The sequence below is a fragment of the Camelus ferus genome, chromosome 23, assembly GCF_009834535.1.
Source record: "Camelus ferus isolate YT-003-E chromosome 23, BCGSAC_Cfer_1.0, whole genome shotgun sequence".
Lineage (NCBI taxonomy): Eukaryota > Metazoa > Chordata > Mammalia > Artiodactyla > Camelidae > Camelus > Camelus ferus.
The window spans coordinates 12,730,297-12,748,287 of record NC_045718.1 but is presented as its reverse complement, the minus strand read 5'-3'; the positions used below and the strand labels follow the sequence as shown (position 1 = coordinate 12,748,287).

Here is a 17,991-nt window from a genome sequence, read left to right as displayed (position 1 = left end):
ACTCTGGAAGCACCTTTGTTGAGGGCTCTGAAGGTTTTCGCGTCAGGGGGCAGGACGGCTGAATGCCGCATTGTGCACGGGGGTCAGAGGTCGGGGCCGAGAGACCCCAGCTAGTGCCTCGCGAAAGACCTCGTTTTCATGGGCGAGGTTCCCAGGCCTGTGAACGCAGCCCGTCCCTCACCTCTCACAAAGCCCTGAACAAAGGGGAGGAGAAGAAAAGGGGGCTTAATTCTCAGCCAGCAAGCAGGAGTAGAGCTCTCGCTCCAGAGACACGGCTTGCAGGTGTCCGGGCGCCCCCGGCATGAGTTCTGCCCACTTGAGGAAGCGCGGATGGAGGGGGCACAACAGGGAACTGAGAAGATTTAAACTTCTCCAGCCCTCACCTGCAAAGGCCAGGTATCCCGCCGGCACCAACACATCCGCCGCGCTTTGCAAGCCCCGCCCCCCGCCCTCCCCACCCCGGAGCCTGGCGCGGCTTCCTGCAGCGATCCTGACCCCCGCCCTCCCCACGGGGAGGCCCTCCATCGCCTCCGGCGGCCTCTCCACTGCGGGGCTCTGCTTCTTCCTCCACGAAGGGGAACCTGAGGCTGAGAGTTTCGCCCTGGGTCCATATTAAATTTGGGGGGGCTTCATCTCTTCACTTCAGCATCGAAAATGTACATTTTATACACAAAGCATACACTTAGCGTGACGCCGGCCCGTCCCCCCCTCGCTGCTCAGCCTGTTCCTCCTACACTCCCCCAGGTCACCCCCCCAGGTCACCTCCCCCAGGTCACCCCCCCCAGGTCACCTCCCCCAGGTCGGGAAGGAGAGCAGTCTTATTATCTAAAGGTGACTATCTTAGGGAAAAACCAGCCTTGAGAACACAGGAAATGACTGGCTGGAAGTCGCCCCGGGTGTTAACATGCTTTTCTGGGCAACCCTGAGATGGAATCTCTGTTCTGAGGCCTTCTGATCAGGCTGGGGCTTTGGCATAATCCTTGAAGAAGTCAGAAGGAGGACTAAAATTAAAAGAAGAGAAAGTTAATCAAAATCAAGCCGGTTTTATTTCCGGGGAAGGTGCCTTCAGGCCGCAGACAGGAACAAAAACACCCTGTTATCCCCGCTGTTGGGGCGCGGGCAGCACCAGGGCCCGCACCTCCAGAGGCCTCAGCAGTCCGCCTGCCTGTCTGGGACTGGGAAGAACAAGGCCCTCAGGGACCCCCTCAGAGGGACAACCCCGGGGCGTCGACCAAGCCTTAGGTTTGAGTAAACATAAAACTCACCCGCTACCCCTGGAAGGACCTGGAAACAAACGGACAGAAGATGTGACTTGGGCACAAAAAACACATGCTCCAGCCTCCCTCGGGGTGAGCTCAGCTCTGTCCCATGGGGACCTGAAGAGACACAGAGAAGAACCAGCCTGGTAGCTGGCAAGCCCCCTTTTGAGAAGGGGAAACCTCTGTGCTAACGTCTTTACCAGAAGCCCCCCATGTATAAAACAGGGAAATCGGGGCTGCTCTGGTTGAAGGGAGGCAGGAGCTGGGATCCACCTGCCCCGCCGCCAATGCCCCAGTCATCCAGGTGGATGGGTGCCTGTCTCCGTTTAAGGATGTCCAGGGAGACCCTCCCTGAGCTACAGCCACCGGTAAATTCCTCGCAGAAAAGTCAGTCCTTGTTATGGAACAGACCCCAGAAGGTCACCCGTGCCGGTCAAGGGCCCGGAGCCAGCAGGGACATTTTCCACATCTGCTGCCCACACCCACACCCACACCCACACCCACAGGTGCCTCCAGCGGCAGCGTCTTCAAAGCCGGACAAGAGCGAGCCTCACCACGCGGAGCAGCCTGGGCACAGCCCCTTCCCGAGCTTTGTCGCCTCCCCCTAACCCTTTAAATCCTACACCTGGCTCGGCCCCCGTCTTCCTAATAATTTGCCTTTTCAGGCCCTCGAAGCCTCCGATGCAGGTTTTACAGAAACAGCCTCCTCTTCACTCACACTTCATCCATGTGCATAATAATTAAACGCTGTCGTTTCAACCGCACAGACAGGTCTGGGAACAAGCAAGTCTCCGCGGGAGCAGGAGGGCCCCGGATCCGATGCCCAGAGCCGTCCCAGGAAGGTGTCACCGCCGCTCCACTGCTGCCCTTTCCCGTGTGCCAAATACTCCTCTGCTTCACTTCTGGCTTCTCGGCTAAATGTAAGGATTTAGCAGGTGAGGATGGGGTGGGAATGAGGAAGTGAGACTGACAGAAATACAAATTCGAGTTGTTTCTGGGTCCTTGGGCTCCAATCACATGACGGCGTTATTTCACGTGAACGGCATTATTTTACCGGTAGACCTGTCCGGGTTAGTCTGGGGTGACTCCCCAGCGCTTCCCCACCCCACGTCGGGGAGTTAAGGAGGTGGGGCTGAGAAGCTTCTCCAGAGCAGGCTGTCAGTGAAGACCAGACGCTGAACCCGAGCCCTGACCTCCCTGGGCCCTCCCTGGGCCCCCCCTGGGGCCCCCCAGGCCACCCCAGCACAGCACCATCTCTCCCGAGGGCTTCTGGATTCTTTGGGGGATCAAAGCTGCTCTCATGCATGAGGTCCTGGGCTCAGTACCTAGCACCTCCATTAAATAAATACATACACCAAACTACCCCTCTCCCCCCAAAAACAGTTTTTAAAAAAAGAGCTTACTGAAAAAAAAAAAACCACCGTACACGTGCCAATCGTCTGGAGTCAGTTTTGCTGGGGGTTTCCACACAGAGACGCAGAACAAACCACCTCACAGATGGTTTGCGGATACACACTACTACGTACAGAACAGAAAACTACAAGGCCCTGGTGTGCAGCACAGGGAGCTAGTCACCGTCCTGTAACAGCCGACAGTGGAAAGCAACATGAAAAGGAGCGTATGTGTAACTGAACCTCTGCTGAGCACCAGAAATTAACTCGGCATCGCAAACCAGCTGCGCTTCAGTTAAAAACCAGGTGCCTAGGGCAGCGCCTGATGCACACATGAGGTGTGTGCACAGGGTGGACGTCACCTCTGCAAACCACAGGGGAAGCGGGCACTGCTGCACATGCCGCCTGCGTGTCCAAGTCAGAAGGGCCGGGGGAGGAGGCCTGCTAACAGAGGGGCGAGGAGACCGATCAGTCAGCATCCCGCTCACTGTACCTCGAAGGTGATCCTAAACCCGTCGGAAGTGCTAAGAACAGCGGTCTTTGAGGGTTTCCTCACAGAGCCAGCTCCTCGGGAAAGGGCGAGTCCCAAGTCCTCCCCGATCTCAGCTCAGCGCTCGCCTGAACGGCTAAGTTGTTGAGCGCGAATCCCACGTACTGGGGCGCCCACTCCTGTGGGGCGCCACGGGGAGTCCGAGTTCCGGAAGGATGCGCCAAGGAGCGGCAGGTGCGGACACCTAGCCTGGAAACTACAAAGACGTTTACCTGGAACGTGTGAGAGAGAAGCGTGAATGGAAGAAACAGTGCAACTCGCGAGGGAACGCTGCTCAATGCGGGAAAGGCGCAGCACAGACGCCCAGCACGTGGGGGCACACCACCGCGACGCCAGCCAGGGCTCCGGGGGATGCGCCCCAGGCGCGAGGCAGCCACTCCCAGCGCTTCGCCACTCCCAGCGCTTCACCACCCCGCATCGGGGAGCTAAGGAGCAGGCTTTAGGGTGTGAGCGCGGTCCCCGTGGGCGGGGCTCAGGTCCCAGCCCCGCGACACCAGCAATAAATCCCGAGTACGTTTCCCTTTCGGCCTCGGAGCCATAATTCTACCCACCGGCAGGAACACTATGTCTATTTTAAACGTGTTAAAACTTATTTTTAAAACCACGCAGTGGATAGATCACAGGATTAAAACCCAGCAGTCTGGTAGAGGCTTACAGAAGAATTTACAATAAGCCATGGGAGAGTGTTCCAAGCCTGAAAACTAACACCTTCACTGGCACACAACGCGCACACACGCGTGCACGCAGGCGGCAGCAAGTGTGCCCGGACAGCCTTCCGAGTGGGGCCGAGCGGGGCATCAGAGGCAAGGGGAATGTGCCGTGGTTCCAGCTCTCACGTCACCCGCTGATCCCACGACCTGTAAATTCCTTTCAAGATGCACAGGCCCCCACCGTCTCCCCCCCGCCTTCTAAACACACCCTCCAAACGCACTGCTGCTGCCTGTGAACTTCCTGCCCCGCCGCCCCCCTGCCCTGCTATCGCGCTGCCCCGTGCCCTGGGTGTACAGCTCCTGTGCTTTTGACCCGCCTGATTCCTGCTCCCAGCTGCCCTCGCTCCCAGTGTCAGAAGTCAACACGCCACTGCCTGTCACCAGCTGACCCCTCCGCTGCGTGGACTGAAGTCAGGTGCCCGCTGTTGTGCCCGGCACAGTTCTTGGCAAGTCGCAGGTGATTCATCCACACGTGCTGGGGGTGACCCACTGCCTGCCCTACTGCCTACCCCACTGCTTGCATCCTGTGCAGCATCTGGCCCAGCCTAAGCACTGGCGGGACGTGGTGCAGGATAGGCGTGGCACATCCAAGTCTGTGCTGCTGCAGGACCTCATGGCCAGGTCCTGTGAGCTGTTTGTTGTCACTGTTGAAAGGCCACTACTAAGTTCCACGTACACAGCACTTAGGAGTCCCTGCCCAAGTCACAGTGAGCAGTAGTAACCAAGGCAGGAATTCCGCGCCCAGCTTGACCCCCGGCAGGGCAGGCAGTCCAGGGCCTCCCTCTGCTCTCCGCTGTGGAGTAACCCCTTGCTGCCCAGGGGCACCTGCAGCAGGACACTAAGGAGGGACACAGATAGACCCCTGTCTGCTCCAGCCTCGGCAAGCGCACGGGTGACGCGAACCATTTCCTGACTCTGCTGCCAGGACTGCGCCAGCGGGTGGGGGTGGCGGGGCTGTGACCCCCCTGCCTTCTCAGTACTTCTCCCCATGCGGTGTCTTCGTGGACAGAGGCTTCCTATGTCCAGAATGTCCAGGAACTTAGCATTTCTGGGAAAGCCCTGCAGCAGCCCCAGGAAGGTAGACTGAGAATGACTTCCCCGCACTGCAGCTCGCCACGTGGTAGCATCAGCTGACTGCGCGTTAAGGGCCAGGGCGAGAGCAGTCGGCCGCTGGCCACAAACTTAACGTGAGAAGACACTGGCAGCCAGCTCCAGAGGAAACAAGCCAGTGGTGCCTCCGATCAAAGGCTCTCAGACAGGATTCCTGGTGGGGCCGAGCTGGGACGAATGTATTCGGTTGTCTGGCTCAGAGGATTCTGTCTTAGACAAGGAGTCTGTGTGATGGAAGACGCCACAGTGAAGGCAGGTCTGGGCAGAGAAGCAGGAGACGCAAAACCGAGGAAATCCCCTCCTCAAAGGAGCTCCTGTTCCTCTGGAAACTCTTATTTGAGCTTCAAGGCCCAAGGAAAACGGCACTTTCTCTGTGAAGCCCTCCCTGACCACTCCAAGTGCAGCCCTGCCCTGCTGGCTTGCAGGCACCGCACGTCTGAGCCGGTACCAGTCACTTGCACCCTGCGCCTCCTCCACCAGACCACAGCCTCCTGCACAACTCCCTCAGATTTCTCTCGATGGGAAACAACGTACATATGTGTCTGCCGACTTCTGCCTGCCTGCTTTCACTGTCTGAGCTCCCCAAGGGCAGGACGGTGTGAGTCTTGCTGGGAGCCACTGTGCCCAGTTCCCAGCACTGCCTGCAGCTGGGAGGCACTCACCACCGCTTGCTGAATAAATGAACAAGGGAGTGGGCGTCGGCTCCTCCGGCCGGCCCTGCTCCTCCCGCACCCTGCGCAGCGGCGGGCACGGGTCATCACACGGCAAAGGCTGGAGGAACGAGGCTTGGGGTTTTTAATGATTAAGGTTTTGAGTGGTCTACTCTTACGTAAACTGCCATCGAAAACAAGATGTAAAAATATGCTGCCCTAATTAGCACGAAATTTGGATGGAATATAAATCTGAAGATGGATAATTGAGAATTTAAGTAAAAACCAAAGATATATTCAAAGTTGGGGACCTGTGTGGTCTTCATGAGGGTCCCAGCAAGATGGAAGCGAACGGTGCCAAGGGAAAGCGCCCTCTGAAGACCCCTGGGAGGACCGGCCGTCTGGGCGGGCCTCAGCTGTGCACCGCCCGGGACTCTGACTCATGAGTGGAAAGCCCTCTGGTCTTCACACGCCTCCCAGCAGGGGGGCAGGTCCGGAGTTCAAGGGCACTGAGGCCAGAGGATAAGCAACCAAGGTGACAAACCTCATCGGCTGTGAGTCTGGGCTCCGAGGCAGGTCCAGCCCACTCCCAGTCCAGCGCTCTTCCCACGACGCCCTCAAGGGGTCCGGGCCAGCCCAGACCTCTGTCCAGACCCCCGTGAGGCCTCAGCACACTCTGTTGCCGCGTCCCCAGCGTGGAGCCCCCTCTGGGCCAGGAGCAGTGCCAAAGGGAGCGGTGCCTGCAGGTTGGCTTTAGCATCAGACAGGCCCCATGCTGTGACCTCAGGCATGCGCACCAAGCCTCCCTGTGCCTCAGTTTCTCCATCCATGAAATGGAATAACATGTGCCCTCCCCGCTCCATGTGGCTGTCGTGGGGATGAAACGGGCAGATGTTTACAAAGCACTCAGCACAGGACTGTCCTGGAGCGTCACATTACCAGGAGAAAGGTGACTGGCCCAGCTGGACACTGGCTGCTGCCACACTGGCCTTCCTGGCTATGATGCTCCCTGCCCTGCCCTGCCCTCTCTCCGCCTTGCCTCCCAAGCAGAGGGCAGGGCGCCACGGGAAGACGTTCAGCAGCAAGTCTGGTTTGCCTGTGGTGTGCACGTCCAGCCCCGTAAAACCCTCCAGACAGAAGCAGCCGCCGGCTCTGCTGTCCTGAGGCATTCTGTCCCCTCACAGGGGCTGACTCTGCGCCAGATCAGTGCCCTCTGCCCCAGAGGTCTCTGTGAGCAGGTCTTGTCCCCACAGGGCCCCCAGCTCCAGCTCAGGGCCGTTCCCAGGAGGGAGTCCAGGCGTGCTGAACAGGATTGATGCCTGCACTCCAGGCTTCCTGCTTGGAAGACACTGAAAGAGTGTTTTCTGGGTCAGGAGAAGAGAAGGGTCTCTGGGAGAGACCGTAACACTCAGGATGTGTAAGAAAGGTGACAGCCTCCCTGCCCCCACCCCCAGTAGATGCAACAACCACAGGCGTCTGGGGAGGAAGGGCCCAGGGATGACCACAGTGTCCTCGGGCCGTCGGTCATGGAAACGCTGGAGGGCCGCTCAGCCATTCCCCCTGATGCTGGACATCCTCCCCTGGCCGCCTCCTCAGGAGCCCAAGCCGGCAGGGAAAGCAGCTCTTTGATCCCTGCTGGCCCCAATCAAACATCATTTACAAGTTAAGTTGTGAGCCATCCCCAGAGCAGGGGCCTGGGCTGAGCCCTCCCTCCGTGGATTAGAGCCAGGGTCATTAAATTTTATATTTGAACTCTGGCAATTCTTGGACTGACCTCCACTTTACAACATCCCCTCTCTCCTAACTCATCAGCTACAATCCCGCTGCAAGTTTTGGGCTTGAATGAGAAGGAAACCACAGGCCTGAGCCAGCCCCACCCCAGGCGGGCAGCAGGCTGAGTAGGTGTAACGTGCCCTGGCACACCTGCTCAGAAGCCAGGCTCCAGCAAGACACCCGGTGAGCACGCAGCAGCCGCGGCCCCAGGACAGGGCGCTAAGCTCACGGCACAAAGCCTCGGTCTCCTGGGTGGGGCAGGCAGAGCATCAGTTCTAGGAATGACCCAGGAAAGGCTGGTGTCCGAAGGAAGGAGGGAGGGGCTCAGGGATGGGGTGCTGGAGTCGACCAAGAGATTTTCACGTCTTCCGACCGAGAGATTTTCACGTCTTCCGCAGTGGGTGAGGCAAAGAACCGGCGTAAGAACTCTCCTGCACACCCTGTGTGGACCTGAAGCGGCGCCTCAGCTGGGGTGGCAGAGGGAGCCGTGCGGGAGGAGGTTATGAAGGGACCCTCCCCTCTGCCTTCTCCGAGCCAGGCACTCAGGACTCAGGACTCAGCCCAGGATCTTACCAGAAGGAAGAATGCCCAGAGGTCCCTGAATAGACCTCTGTTCTACAGACTATTCTGTTCATGAACTGACTCCTCTTACGACACCCCCAGTAGTCATCTTAGCCAAGTGACTCCAAGGGTCCCAAGTCACATTCTTACCGTGGTGGGGGACAAAAAGCTAGAGGCCAGCGGGACTCTGCTTCCAAGGAGCTGAGTCCTTGCCCAATTCTTTGGCTCTGACTACGAGCCCTGAGACCGAGTGTTCGGAGCACCTCACAGGGCAGTCAGGGATCCCGGCAGCCCAGGGCTGCGAGGCAGGGGGAGGGAGTGGTCACAGCAAGGGGCATCCAGCCTCCCATTCAGCTCCTAATCTCCAACTTCCTTCGGCCCCGCAGGTCGGCAGGGAGACGAGGGGAGGGAGGGAGTACACCAGGGTGGAAGCTCCCGGGAAGGCCAGTGTCAGCCCTCTCTCACAGGCTGCTGGAATTTCCGAATCCTCTCGGAAGTGTGGTTTCCAAGTCAGCTGGGAAGGTCCCAGGGCTGGTCCCTGTCCTCCAGGATGCCTCTCCCCAAATCACCGGCTCTCGTATTATCCCAGAGAAGGGCTCCAGGTTCCACTCCGCTCAGAGACATCCAGTCAGCTGTGGGCTGGCAAATTCACCCCGACCCCCACCCCAGGTCTCTGCCTACACCTCCCAGCACCTCCTTTCACACCGAGAGACCCCCCAGAGCTTGTGGGGCTAAGGGAACCTAGCCGGGCCCCGGGGGTGCTGAAGCCCTCTCTCCTTGCACTCCCCAGACCCCCAAGACCCCCGCTCCCACAGCCCTGGCCCCACCGCACTGCAGGGAACCAGGGAAGTTCGGTCCAGTTGTGCTTCGCCCGGTCCCCGGGGACCCTACGCGTCCTGCCTTCCCTCCCTTCCCGAGACCCCTCCACACCCCCACCTCCAACCCCGGTGCCCACAAGCCAAACGCTCGGAGCCAGAGACTCAGGTGGCGCTGCCGTCCTCCGTCCTCCGCGTCGTGGACGCGAGGGGGGCCAAGACCCTCCCCCTTGCGCACCCCACATCCACCCCCGCGAGGCTGCGGTCGCGGTGGGGCTGGGGGCGGGAACGGGGCGACGACGCGCCCGCGGGACTGCGGCCCGGCGGCGGGCCCGGGGCGCTTACCTGCGGGGGAAATTCGCCGTCCTCCCCGCCCTGGGCGGGGGCAGATGCAGCATCCTCCCCGGCGCAGGCGGCCGCCGGCCGGTGGGCACCCAGCGCAGGACCGCCGCGCCGGCGCCGCCGACCCCGCGGAGGTCTGAGCGCGGCCACGCGGACGGCCGGGGACCCGGGACCGGCCCTCGCCCCTCCGCTCCCGCCTCTCCCCCGCCCGCTCGCACTCCCGGCTCCAGCTGCACTTAAAGCGACAGAGCCCCATTTCCGCGTCGCCGCCTCAGGTCCCGAGCCCCGGCTGCGAGCGGGCCCTTTAACGCCCGGAGCAGGTAGACAAAGAGCGGCCGCGGCGCGGCCGTTCCAGGACCGGGAGGTGCGACCCGGCCGGGGCCCCGACCTCCACCCGGGCGGCTGCGGGTCACAGCCCCCCATGCCGGCTGCGGGCCCTAAACCCCACCCCACCCCGTGCCGGCTGCGGGTCACAACCCCCACCCCACGCCGGCTGCCGGTTGACCCCAGCTCTTCCTCGCGCTGCGCGGGCACATGGGTGTGGGCATCCCTGGTCTCTGGGGACAGGAAGCCCGCGTGCGGTGGGTCGGGGAACCTGAACCCTCCCCAGAGGGCTTCCTCCAGCCGCCTCTCGGCCCCTTTCCAGGCTTTTAAAGTGGTGGGAGTAAGAGCATGGGATCAGCACATCCCCTAAAACCAGGTCTGCAGACGGTGCCGCGGGGGGTGCCAGGCAGGTGGGGCACAAGTGCCAGAGGCAGCTCAGAACTGCCCTCCTTACGGAGGGCGGGGGATGAGCACCCCCTCACCCGAGCAGTGCTGACCACCGGAGGTGGGGGCCTAGCCTTTCTCCAGCACGAGGGGAGACGGAGGACGGTGAGACCTGGATCCCACCACGCCAGGGTCAGTGCCTCCATCCAGGGGGCATTTTCAGCTGACTGATCAGGAAGAAAAGGACCCCAAGAGGTGAAGATTTTAATGCAGAGTAAGAAAAAAGTGGGGCCCAGTAGGAGAGCTCTCCCACCCCTCCCCTCAGGGAATTCCTGGTAACTCAACCCCCTTTGAAGGAGGAAGGAGGTGGCACTGGGGCTGCACCGCCCTCTCCCCTGCCTCCTCCTCCAGGCCTCACTCCCTGCCTCTGGGAGGGGCTGCGTGTGGAAGGCTAGTCCCAGTCCCAAAGTGACCCGGGCAAACTGGGAGGACATCTTAGGTTATAGCCGCAGTTTCTTTAAACAAGAGAAACAATGCCAGCACTGTTTGTTAAAAGCCCCAAAGTACTGAGCTAAGATGACTGAGAACCACAGAGGCTCTGGGTTTGGGCCACGTGGGTAACAGCCACGTGCAGAGACCCAGGCCAGGCCCAGGCCTCTCATCTCCTCACCTTTTAGCTTCTGGGCTACAGTTTTCACCAATGTTGAGGCAGAGGAGATTCTCACCCACTCCACCCACTCCCCTCCTGCAGGGAGGTCTGGTTGGTGCTTTGAGTCCTGGAGAACCTCCCTTCTCCCCCCCGACTGGCTATAGTCCTCGGGGTGCCCAGCGCCACCGCTCTGGCAGCAACTCCAGCAGAGAGGCGACTCAGTCCTGGACCCCCGAACAGTCTGAGTTGGGGAGGGGTCTGTTTCTGAGGGCGCACTGTGGCCAAGTTTCCCAAACATGCTTTGAGATCAGAGGTGAGTACACAGCGGCAGTGCTCCCCCACCAACCTCTCAGGCGACCCCCTAGCATGTGGGGAAATTGGTTTGTATCCCCTTTACGCTTTCTGAGTTGTGGGATTTAGGAAAGATGCCCCAGGCGGACCAGCTTTGGGTGGTATCAGCAAGGCACCTCGCTCCAGGACAGTGTCCCTACCCCCCCCCCCCCCACCTCCCCAACCTGGCCTTCTGTCCTGGTCCCTGCCGGCCACCCCACCCTCACCACCACCGGAAACGGAGGGTGAGTCTCAGAGCCCCTGCCTGTGCAGCTGTGCTGGGGCCGGCCTGGCTCATCTGGGGAACAGCTTAGGGAGCCGGGCACCATGAGGGATTCTCTTCAGGCTCAGCCAGCACGGAACCCCGAGTAAAGCGACTCCGTCTCAGCCAGAGGAATGTCACCAGCAGGAGACGTTTTTCCTCCAGATCTGGCTGTGTGGTTTCCATAAGGTTTCCTCCTTTGTGGCTTTCTGGGCAGAGCCTGAGGGGAGGGAGAAGAGGCCTGGAAGGGGTAGAGCACAGGGGTTTACTTGGAGGACGCAAGCAAGTCTTTTGTGTGGGGGACTGAGCTGTCCCTGGACCTGCCTGCACAGCCCTGCAGAGCCCAGCCTCCTCTCTCTGCCTCCTCGCACCGGCAGCCTGCCTACCTTCCCCTCCCCAGGCACTTCACCCCCTACAGAAATGGGGGAACTGGCCCGAAAGAGAGCAAGTCTCAGCCAGCAGCTTAGCCAGGGGAGGGGTCCCATCTTTCAGGGTCCCCCAGTAAGAGGATTCTGGGCCAGAGGATCTGTGAACCTCCTCCTCCTTGGCGCCGGTTCCTGAGCAGCCAGAACCCAGTAGAATCTGAGGTTTCCCTCTGCGTAGCCCCCTTCCTTCTCAGCGAGGAAGGTGGGCTGCACGGAGAGTCTACCTCCCTCCACTTTGTTGGGGGCAGGCTGGAGTGGACAGTCACCAGGAAAGACAAGGGTCCCTGGAGGCTCCTCGGGTAAAGACCATGCAAATCTGTACCTGCTGTTTTCAGCCAACAGGTCAAGGCCCTTTGGGTAACTGAACAGAAGGGCTATCTGGGTGCTTTTGTGAAGACAGGCAGTCACAGCCTCCCTGATCAGCAGCCCCCACCTCACCCATCATGGGGAGGGGGCAGAGTGTAGGGGACAGTGGTCTAGCTGCCTGGACAACAGTAGGGGGCACGCAGGGATGACTCTGAGCTGTCTTTCTGGGTCCCCGGCTGCAGGGTTGTAGCCTGGGGCAGAGTGGCTGGGGGCCTGAGGCGCAGGGTGGAGGGGAGACACCTGCTGAAAGGCAGCTGAGAGTTAAGCACTTTTCCAGAAAGAAAACCCAGCCAAAGAGGGAGAGAAAAAAGACCTGTCCATCTCAGCCAGCCCGCTCCACGCTCCTCCCCCAAAGAGCCCTTGGGAGGCAAGATCCTGTCCATCTCCGGTGCCGGGTCCGCCAGGTGGCTCTTTATAGGGGCAACCGAGACCTGGAGAGGCCAGGGAATGTCCAATGCAGCGGGTGGGGGTCTTCCATCCAGATCCCCTGCCCCCCGCCCCTCTCCACACACACCTTGAAGGATCTCAGGCCCAAGGTCTCCAGACCAGTGCCCCACTGCCAGCAGAGACACCCAAAGATAGCTGGGGGGAGGCTCTGGTTGTCTCCCTGACAGTTATCTCAGACGCTGTGGGTTTGGTGAGATCGAGGCAAAAAAAAAAAAGGGAGAAAGACTTGCCGGAAAGTTCCGTGTGGTCTGGGTTCCTGGGTCACCTGTCTGGGCCCGACCACAGCCCGGAGTTTCTGCTGAGCCCCAGAAGTGAGAACCTCGAGAAGCCCAGGGCCCTGGGGTCGGCTCTGTCTCTGGACAGACTCCCACATCCCCTCTTTCCCACCAGTTCTGGAGCTCTTCACCTCTTTAGGCAGAAAAGTCACACAGCAGGGGGAGCTGGGCCTGGAGACCCCGCTGTATCTTGTATCCCAGCCGGACTGAGCTGGCAGCATCTTGGCAGATGCAGGACAGAAAGTGTGTCAGCACGCAGAGAGAGGTGGAGAGAGAGAGAATTAAACCAGAATGGGGGAGGGGGTGAACTAACCGTGATCACCCTGTGCTGGGGCCTCACGCGGGCCCTGGGGAATGACCGGGCCACTTCTCTAATCCCAGCTTTTCCAAACCTACCCCAGACCCCGGCGACGCCACCGAATTCTGGGGATTCATTCGTTGTGACCTTGGTAGGAAAGCCTATAAAGTCATTCCTGGCCTCTGGGTGTCCCTTTCACATCACGAAACAGGGTTTTATTTCCAAATGACCCGGTGACCTCAGGCGAGCAGGTGTCATTACACTGGCTTTACAACACTGTGCCCAGGAAGGTCTGGAGAGCAGCCACAGGCATGGGAGCCATGACGACGCAGCCCCAGGTCAGGGGCCACGGGAGCCCCAGTGGCTGTCGTGGCCACTCGGGGAGGCAAGGGTTTTCAGGAGCTCCCTGTGTGTGACCCTGACGAGCTCTCCCCTCCTGGCCCAGCAAGGCTGCAGGCATCCTCACCAACCTCCAGGCCCCGCCAGAGGGACACACTGGGCAGCCCTGAACAGACCCGCTCCGAGAATCCAGGTGTCAGAGCCCAAAAAAACCTTCAGAGAGCATCCGGCTGGGCTCCCTCATCCTCCCAGAGGACAGGAGGGCTCAGAAAGGGCAAGCGAGGTGCTCATGGCCCTCCTTCCGTGGAAGCCTCTTGATTCCCAGGACAGCGCTCCTCCCCAACCCCTCCCCAGGGCGGCCGGCCGGCCGGGGCTCAGAGGGAAAGCTTCCGAGGGTGGTAGAAGAGTCTGGATCGGGCCCTGGAGCCAGCAGATGGGACTGTGGAGTGTCCCAAACAAAGCCCAGCCCTTCTTGGCCGGGCGAGATATCCCGGGGTAGGAAGTGAGCCAGCTGGGGGAAGGGGTCCGGCTTCCAGCTGTGTTACCGCTCCCCAAATATTTACAGGACCTCCAAGGAGGCTGGCCTTTCTCACCACCGCACAGCTGGGACGCAGGGCAGCCCCGCCAGATCTCACACAGTGGGCTACTGTGTTAGTCGTCTCAGCTTAACACCCTCTGTCCACGTCCCAAACCTCAGCGCCTGTGTGGTTCCGAGAGCACTGGGCGGACGGAACGGTGGGCACGGGGCCAGCAGGGAAGCTGCCCCTCCAGCAGGTCCTGGAGGACCCTGGCTGCCCCTGGGCCGATACGAACGCGTGAGCGTGTGTGTGTGTGATTTCAGGAGCCCCAGGGTCCCCATTACTGAGTTGGACCTCTAATCTCTGGAGAGAAATAGAAATAAAATCTCATACCACGTGTGGACACCCTGTAAATGCCTGTCTCCTTTCACCCTGAACCCTGCTCTCCACCTCCACCTCCAGCCCTGCCCCTGCTCCAAGCCGCCATCCTCTCCTGCCCAGATGAACCCAGCAGCCTCCTTCCCACGCTCCCCGGGCCCCCTTGGCAACACGTGTCAGGCCTCATCCGCTCCTCTGCCTGAACCCGCCTACGGCCTCCCCTCACCTGCGCCGCCCGGCCCCTGGCTGCCTCCTGACCTCATTTCTGACCGCCTTCCCTCTTGTTTACTCTGCTTCAGCCACGCTGACCTCTCTGCGGGTCCCTGAACACGTGCCCTTCTTGCCTCAGGGCCTTGAACGTGCTCCCCTGTGCACGGTTTACTGGCGTTTCCCCCGACCACCCTCTCTAACACCCCGCACCCCGCCACTCTGCCCCTCGCGCTGCGCTACCTCCCTCAGGGCGCAGGTCCCTCCTGGTCTACTGTATACTCGCCAGCTGGCTTGCTGGCCCTCCCTTGTCTGTACGTGAGTGTAAGAATGCCGTCTTCTCCCTCCTGCTGCACCCCCGGGCCTGGGGCCGCAGGGGCTCGACAAGTACTCACTGGACATGTGAAAAAGCAACTCGAGGCAGCTGTCGTCCCCTTTCCTTTCAGACAGTGAGACTGAAGCACAGAGAGGCTAAGTCACCCATGCAGGGTCACGCGGGCAAGGGTGGCAAAAAATGTCCAGTCCATCGGACTCCAGGGTGTTCCAGGGGCTTGGACAGCCTGCCTCCCACGAACAGGAACCTAAGTACAGGGACCAGAGGAGAACAGAGACATACAGCTGCTGCCGCCCAGCCTTCGGGGCAGCTGCTCAGAGCTGGGGAGGGCAGGACCTCACACAGGAGCCTAAATCCAGAAAACAGCAACCATTCGAGGACAGGTCAGCACAGCCACGGGGCAGCTGGCTACGCCCGGGGCCCCTCTGCAGGGGCTTGGGGCTCAGAGAGGGATGGTGACAGGCAGGTGTTAAGCCCGCGTCCTGGGGGCCTCTGCTACGGAAAGTCCCACCACCCGAGTCTGCCCACGTGGCCGCGCCCATGGAGGCGGGGGGTCACTCCTGAAGCGCCCCTTGTCATCAGACCTACAGGGACTGGGGCACAAGCGAGACAAGGGACAGGAAGGCTGAGAGACGGAGGTGACCAGTGAGAAGAGAGGCCAGGAAAGGAGCCGGTCGATTGGGGGTGAGCAGCCAGGAAAAGAGGACAGCAGCTCGATGGAGATGCGCCCCGTCTCTCCAGCTGGAGACGCCCCAGGGCACAAGGCAGCCGCCTTTAACACGAGCTGGCCCCGGGAGCAGGGCAGGTGGGCTGGCGGGAAGGCTCGCCCTGCTCTGGGTCCGGCCCCCCGGGGCCGCTCCATCTTGGGGCTCGCCGGCCTGTCAGGGTGCCGGCTCCCTGCCCTCCACCAGTGGACCTGGTGCACACATAGCCTCTCTGTATCCAGCCCCTCACACACGTGTTTGGACGGGTCTCACACAGCGTCTGTCTCTCATTCCCCTCCTTGGCGTGCACGTCACGAACACACTGGCTGTGTGTACCCATGGCGCAAGCCCCGGCAGCCTGTCCCACCTCGTCTCTCCGTGACCCTGTCTTGCACATTCCGTAAGTGCGGATCTGTCTCTGATGCAGCTGCGTGTCTGCGGTCTCTCTGGGCCTCACTCTTCCTGCCTGTTTCTCAAATCCAGACTTTCATGTGTCTGCCTTTGCTCATCTGCAAATCACCCGACAGACAGGCAAGGATATCCTCGCACGCGTCTCAGTGGGCAAGGGCCCCACCCGGCCTGCTGGCTTGTCTTCAGCTGCAGTGAATGGTCTTTTGCTGCCTGACCAGAGACATTTGATAGCCCAGAGGCCACAGCTGGCCCCCCGGAGCATCCTGGGACCTGGGACAGCTCCGCCCTTGAGCTGGGCCCACAGAGCCCCAGTCACAGGCACGGTTTGCTCCCTCTGTCCCCAGCTGTGGCTGCAGTGGTTTCCCAAAGCACGACTCTACGTGAAGACGGAGAGGTCACTCAGGGGCATTGTGGGAGGGTCTCTAAAGATGACGCACAGTCCGCCGACAGCATGGCCTGCGGGGGTGCTGAGGGAAGCTCCTACCCCAGTGGAAGGCTTGTGGGGGTCCCTGCCCCTGACGCCTCCCCAGCAGAGGGGCACAGGCACTGCACGCGCAGGGAAAGGGCTCTGCAGTGCAGAGAAGAGCAGGGCTGGGGTGGGGCAGGGTGGGGGCCCGAGGCCAGGTTTGCTCTGGTGCTGCCTCTTGTAAGTTTGTGCTCCCGGCCCACTGAGCAGAGTTCCAGGTTCCTCACCTGTCAGCTGCGGGAAAGAACACCTAATTCGTGATGCTGTTAAGATTAAGTAAGATAAAGCCCCTGGTGTTTTGTGAACCACATCTGCTGCGATTGTCAGGCAGCCATGAAAGCACAACCCACTACGGTGCAGGCAGGGCCCAGGTTCCAGGATGGCCTGGGGTGGGACAGGGCCCACCCTGCAGAGGAACTGGGCAGGGCCGCGGGGGGTGGGTCTGGCAGAGACCAGAGAGCGACTGGGCACCGCCACCCAGGTTGGAAGGGTCCTTTCCACAGGTGGCCTTCAAACCTCTAGAGCTTTGGTTTTCTGGGGGCCAACCAAGAGAAGGGAGGGAGGTGACACGTGCTGAGCACCTGCTGTATGCCCAGCATGTTAACACAATGCACTGCAGCATCCCATTCCCACTAGAGCAGTGCGCACTTTCCCAAAGCCTCAGAGCTAGGATCTGAGCCCGCTCCAAACTTGTGCTCTTCCTGTAATATCAGATGGTGTGGGCTCCCCAGGCACCACACAAGCCCAGCTGGCTTATCCCAGAACACAAGGTGTGCGGGGCAGAGGGAGAGGCTGACGGTGAAAGAGGAGAGAGGAGCAGGCGGGCAGGCAGTGGGCGGGGCTGGCGGGGGGATGCCAAACCATCCCAGCAGCTTCCTCAGCCTGCCCCCATCTTGACTGTCAACCAGACTGCATGCCAACAAGCGCAGGGAAACCCAGCAGCTCTGCTGCAGGCTACCAGGATGCGCCAGAGGGGCCCCTCCCCAGCCTGTGTCGGTTGCCTTGGCAACCAGCACAATCGCAACCTTTGGAATACCTGGCTCACTCCAACCTTCCAGCATCCCAGTCCGGTTTGAACAGACCCGTGATCCTGATGGCCCCACACGGACTCAGGAGCGCTAGCCCTATTCCGTTTTAAGAATTAAGGGTGTTTTGAGAGCCAGGGGCTCTCTGAAGCCACCCTCTCCCTCCCTCCCAACAGACCCAGGAGTCTGACTCCACACCCTCCTTCCTGTCGTGCTGTCCTTTATAATTGATACTCTTTGTATCCCCACTGCGTGCCCTCTGCAGCCACAGCTCCGCAGACACAGACGGAGCCCCTCTGCGGGCACCTGTGACTCTCAGCCTGAGGGACTCCTCTCCGCCCTTGGAGAGCATCCAGAGAACCAGGATGCAGTGCCCCGGGAGCTGCGCTCAGCCAGTCACGGACGGGAATCGAAAGAGATAAACGTGTCCTTGTCCTCGGGTGGGACGTGATCCCCGGGAGTCCCCAGGCCCCACAGACCGGAGCAGTGACCTGCACACGACAGGCCCTGCACTGGCCTCCCCACCCCCATCAGTGCTTTCTGGAATTGCCTCCCAAATAAACCACTTGCACTCAAACCCTCGTCCCAAGGTCTGCTTCTGGGGACCCCATCCCAGGCACCCTTCACATACTACACACACGAGTTAGTGTGAGGGACAGACCACCCCGCTAGCCGGGTCACTTGTGTG

The 17,991-nt window shown here is 60.7% G+C and overlaps 1 protein-coding gene across 6 annotated transcripts in view; it reads right to left on the bottom strand.

Annotated features, from left to right (window-relative positions):
* The window catches only part of NAV1 (neuron navigator 1), a 174,816-nt gene that overhangs the window by 53,486 nt on the left and 103,339 nt on the right, over window positions 1-17,991 (bottom strand). Inside the window, exon 1 of one of the 6 annotated variants that reach the window (XM_032466893.1) lies at window positions 9,165-9,432. The exons of 4 other annotated variants lie outside the window; for them this stretch is intronic. In XM_032466893.1, coding sequence (XP_032322784.1) covers window positions 9,165-9,417 — 253 coding nt within the window. In that variant the 5' untranslated portion in view covers window positions 9,418-9,432. Of the gene's footprint in view, window positions 1-9,164; window positions 9,433-17,991 lie in introns of those variants that run through there. One more of the 6 variants, XM_032466895.1, reaches the window with a different exon arrangement.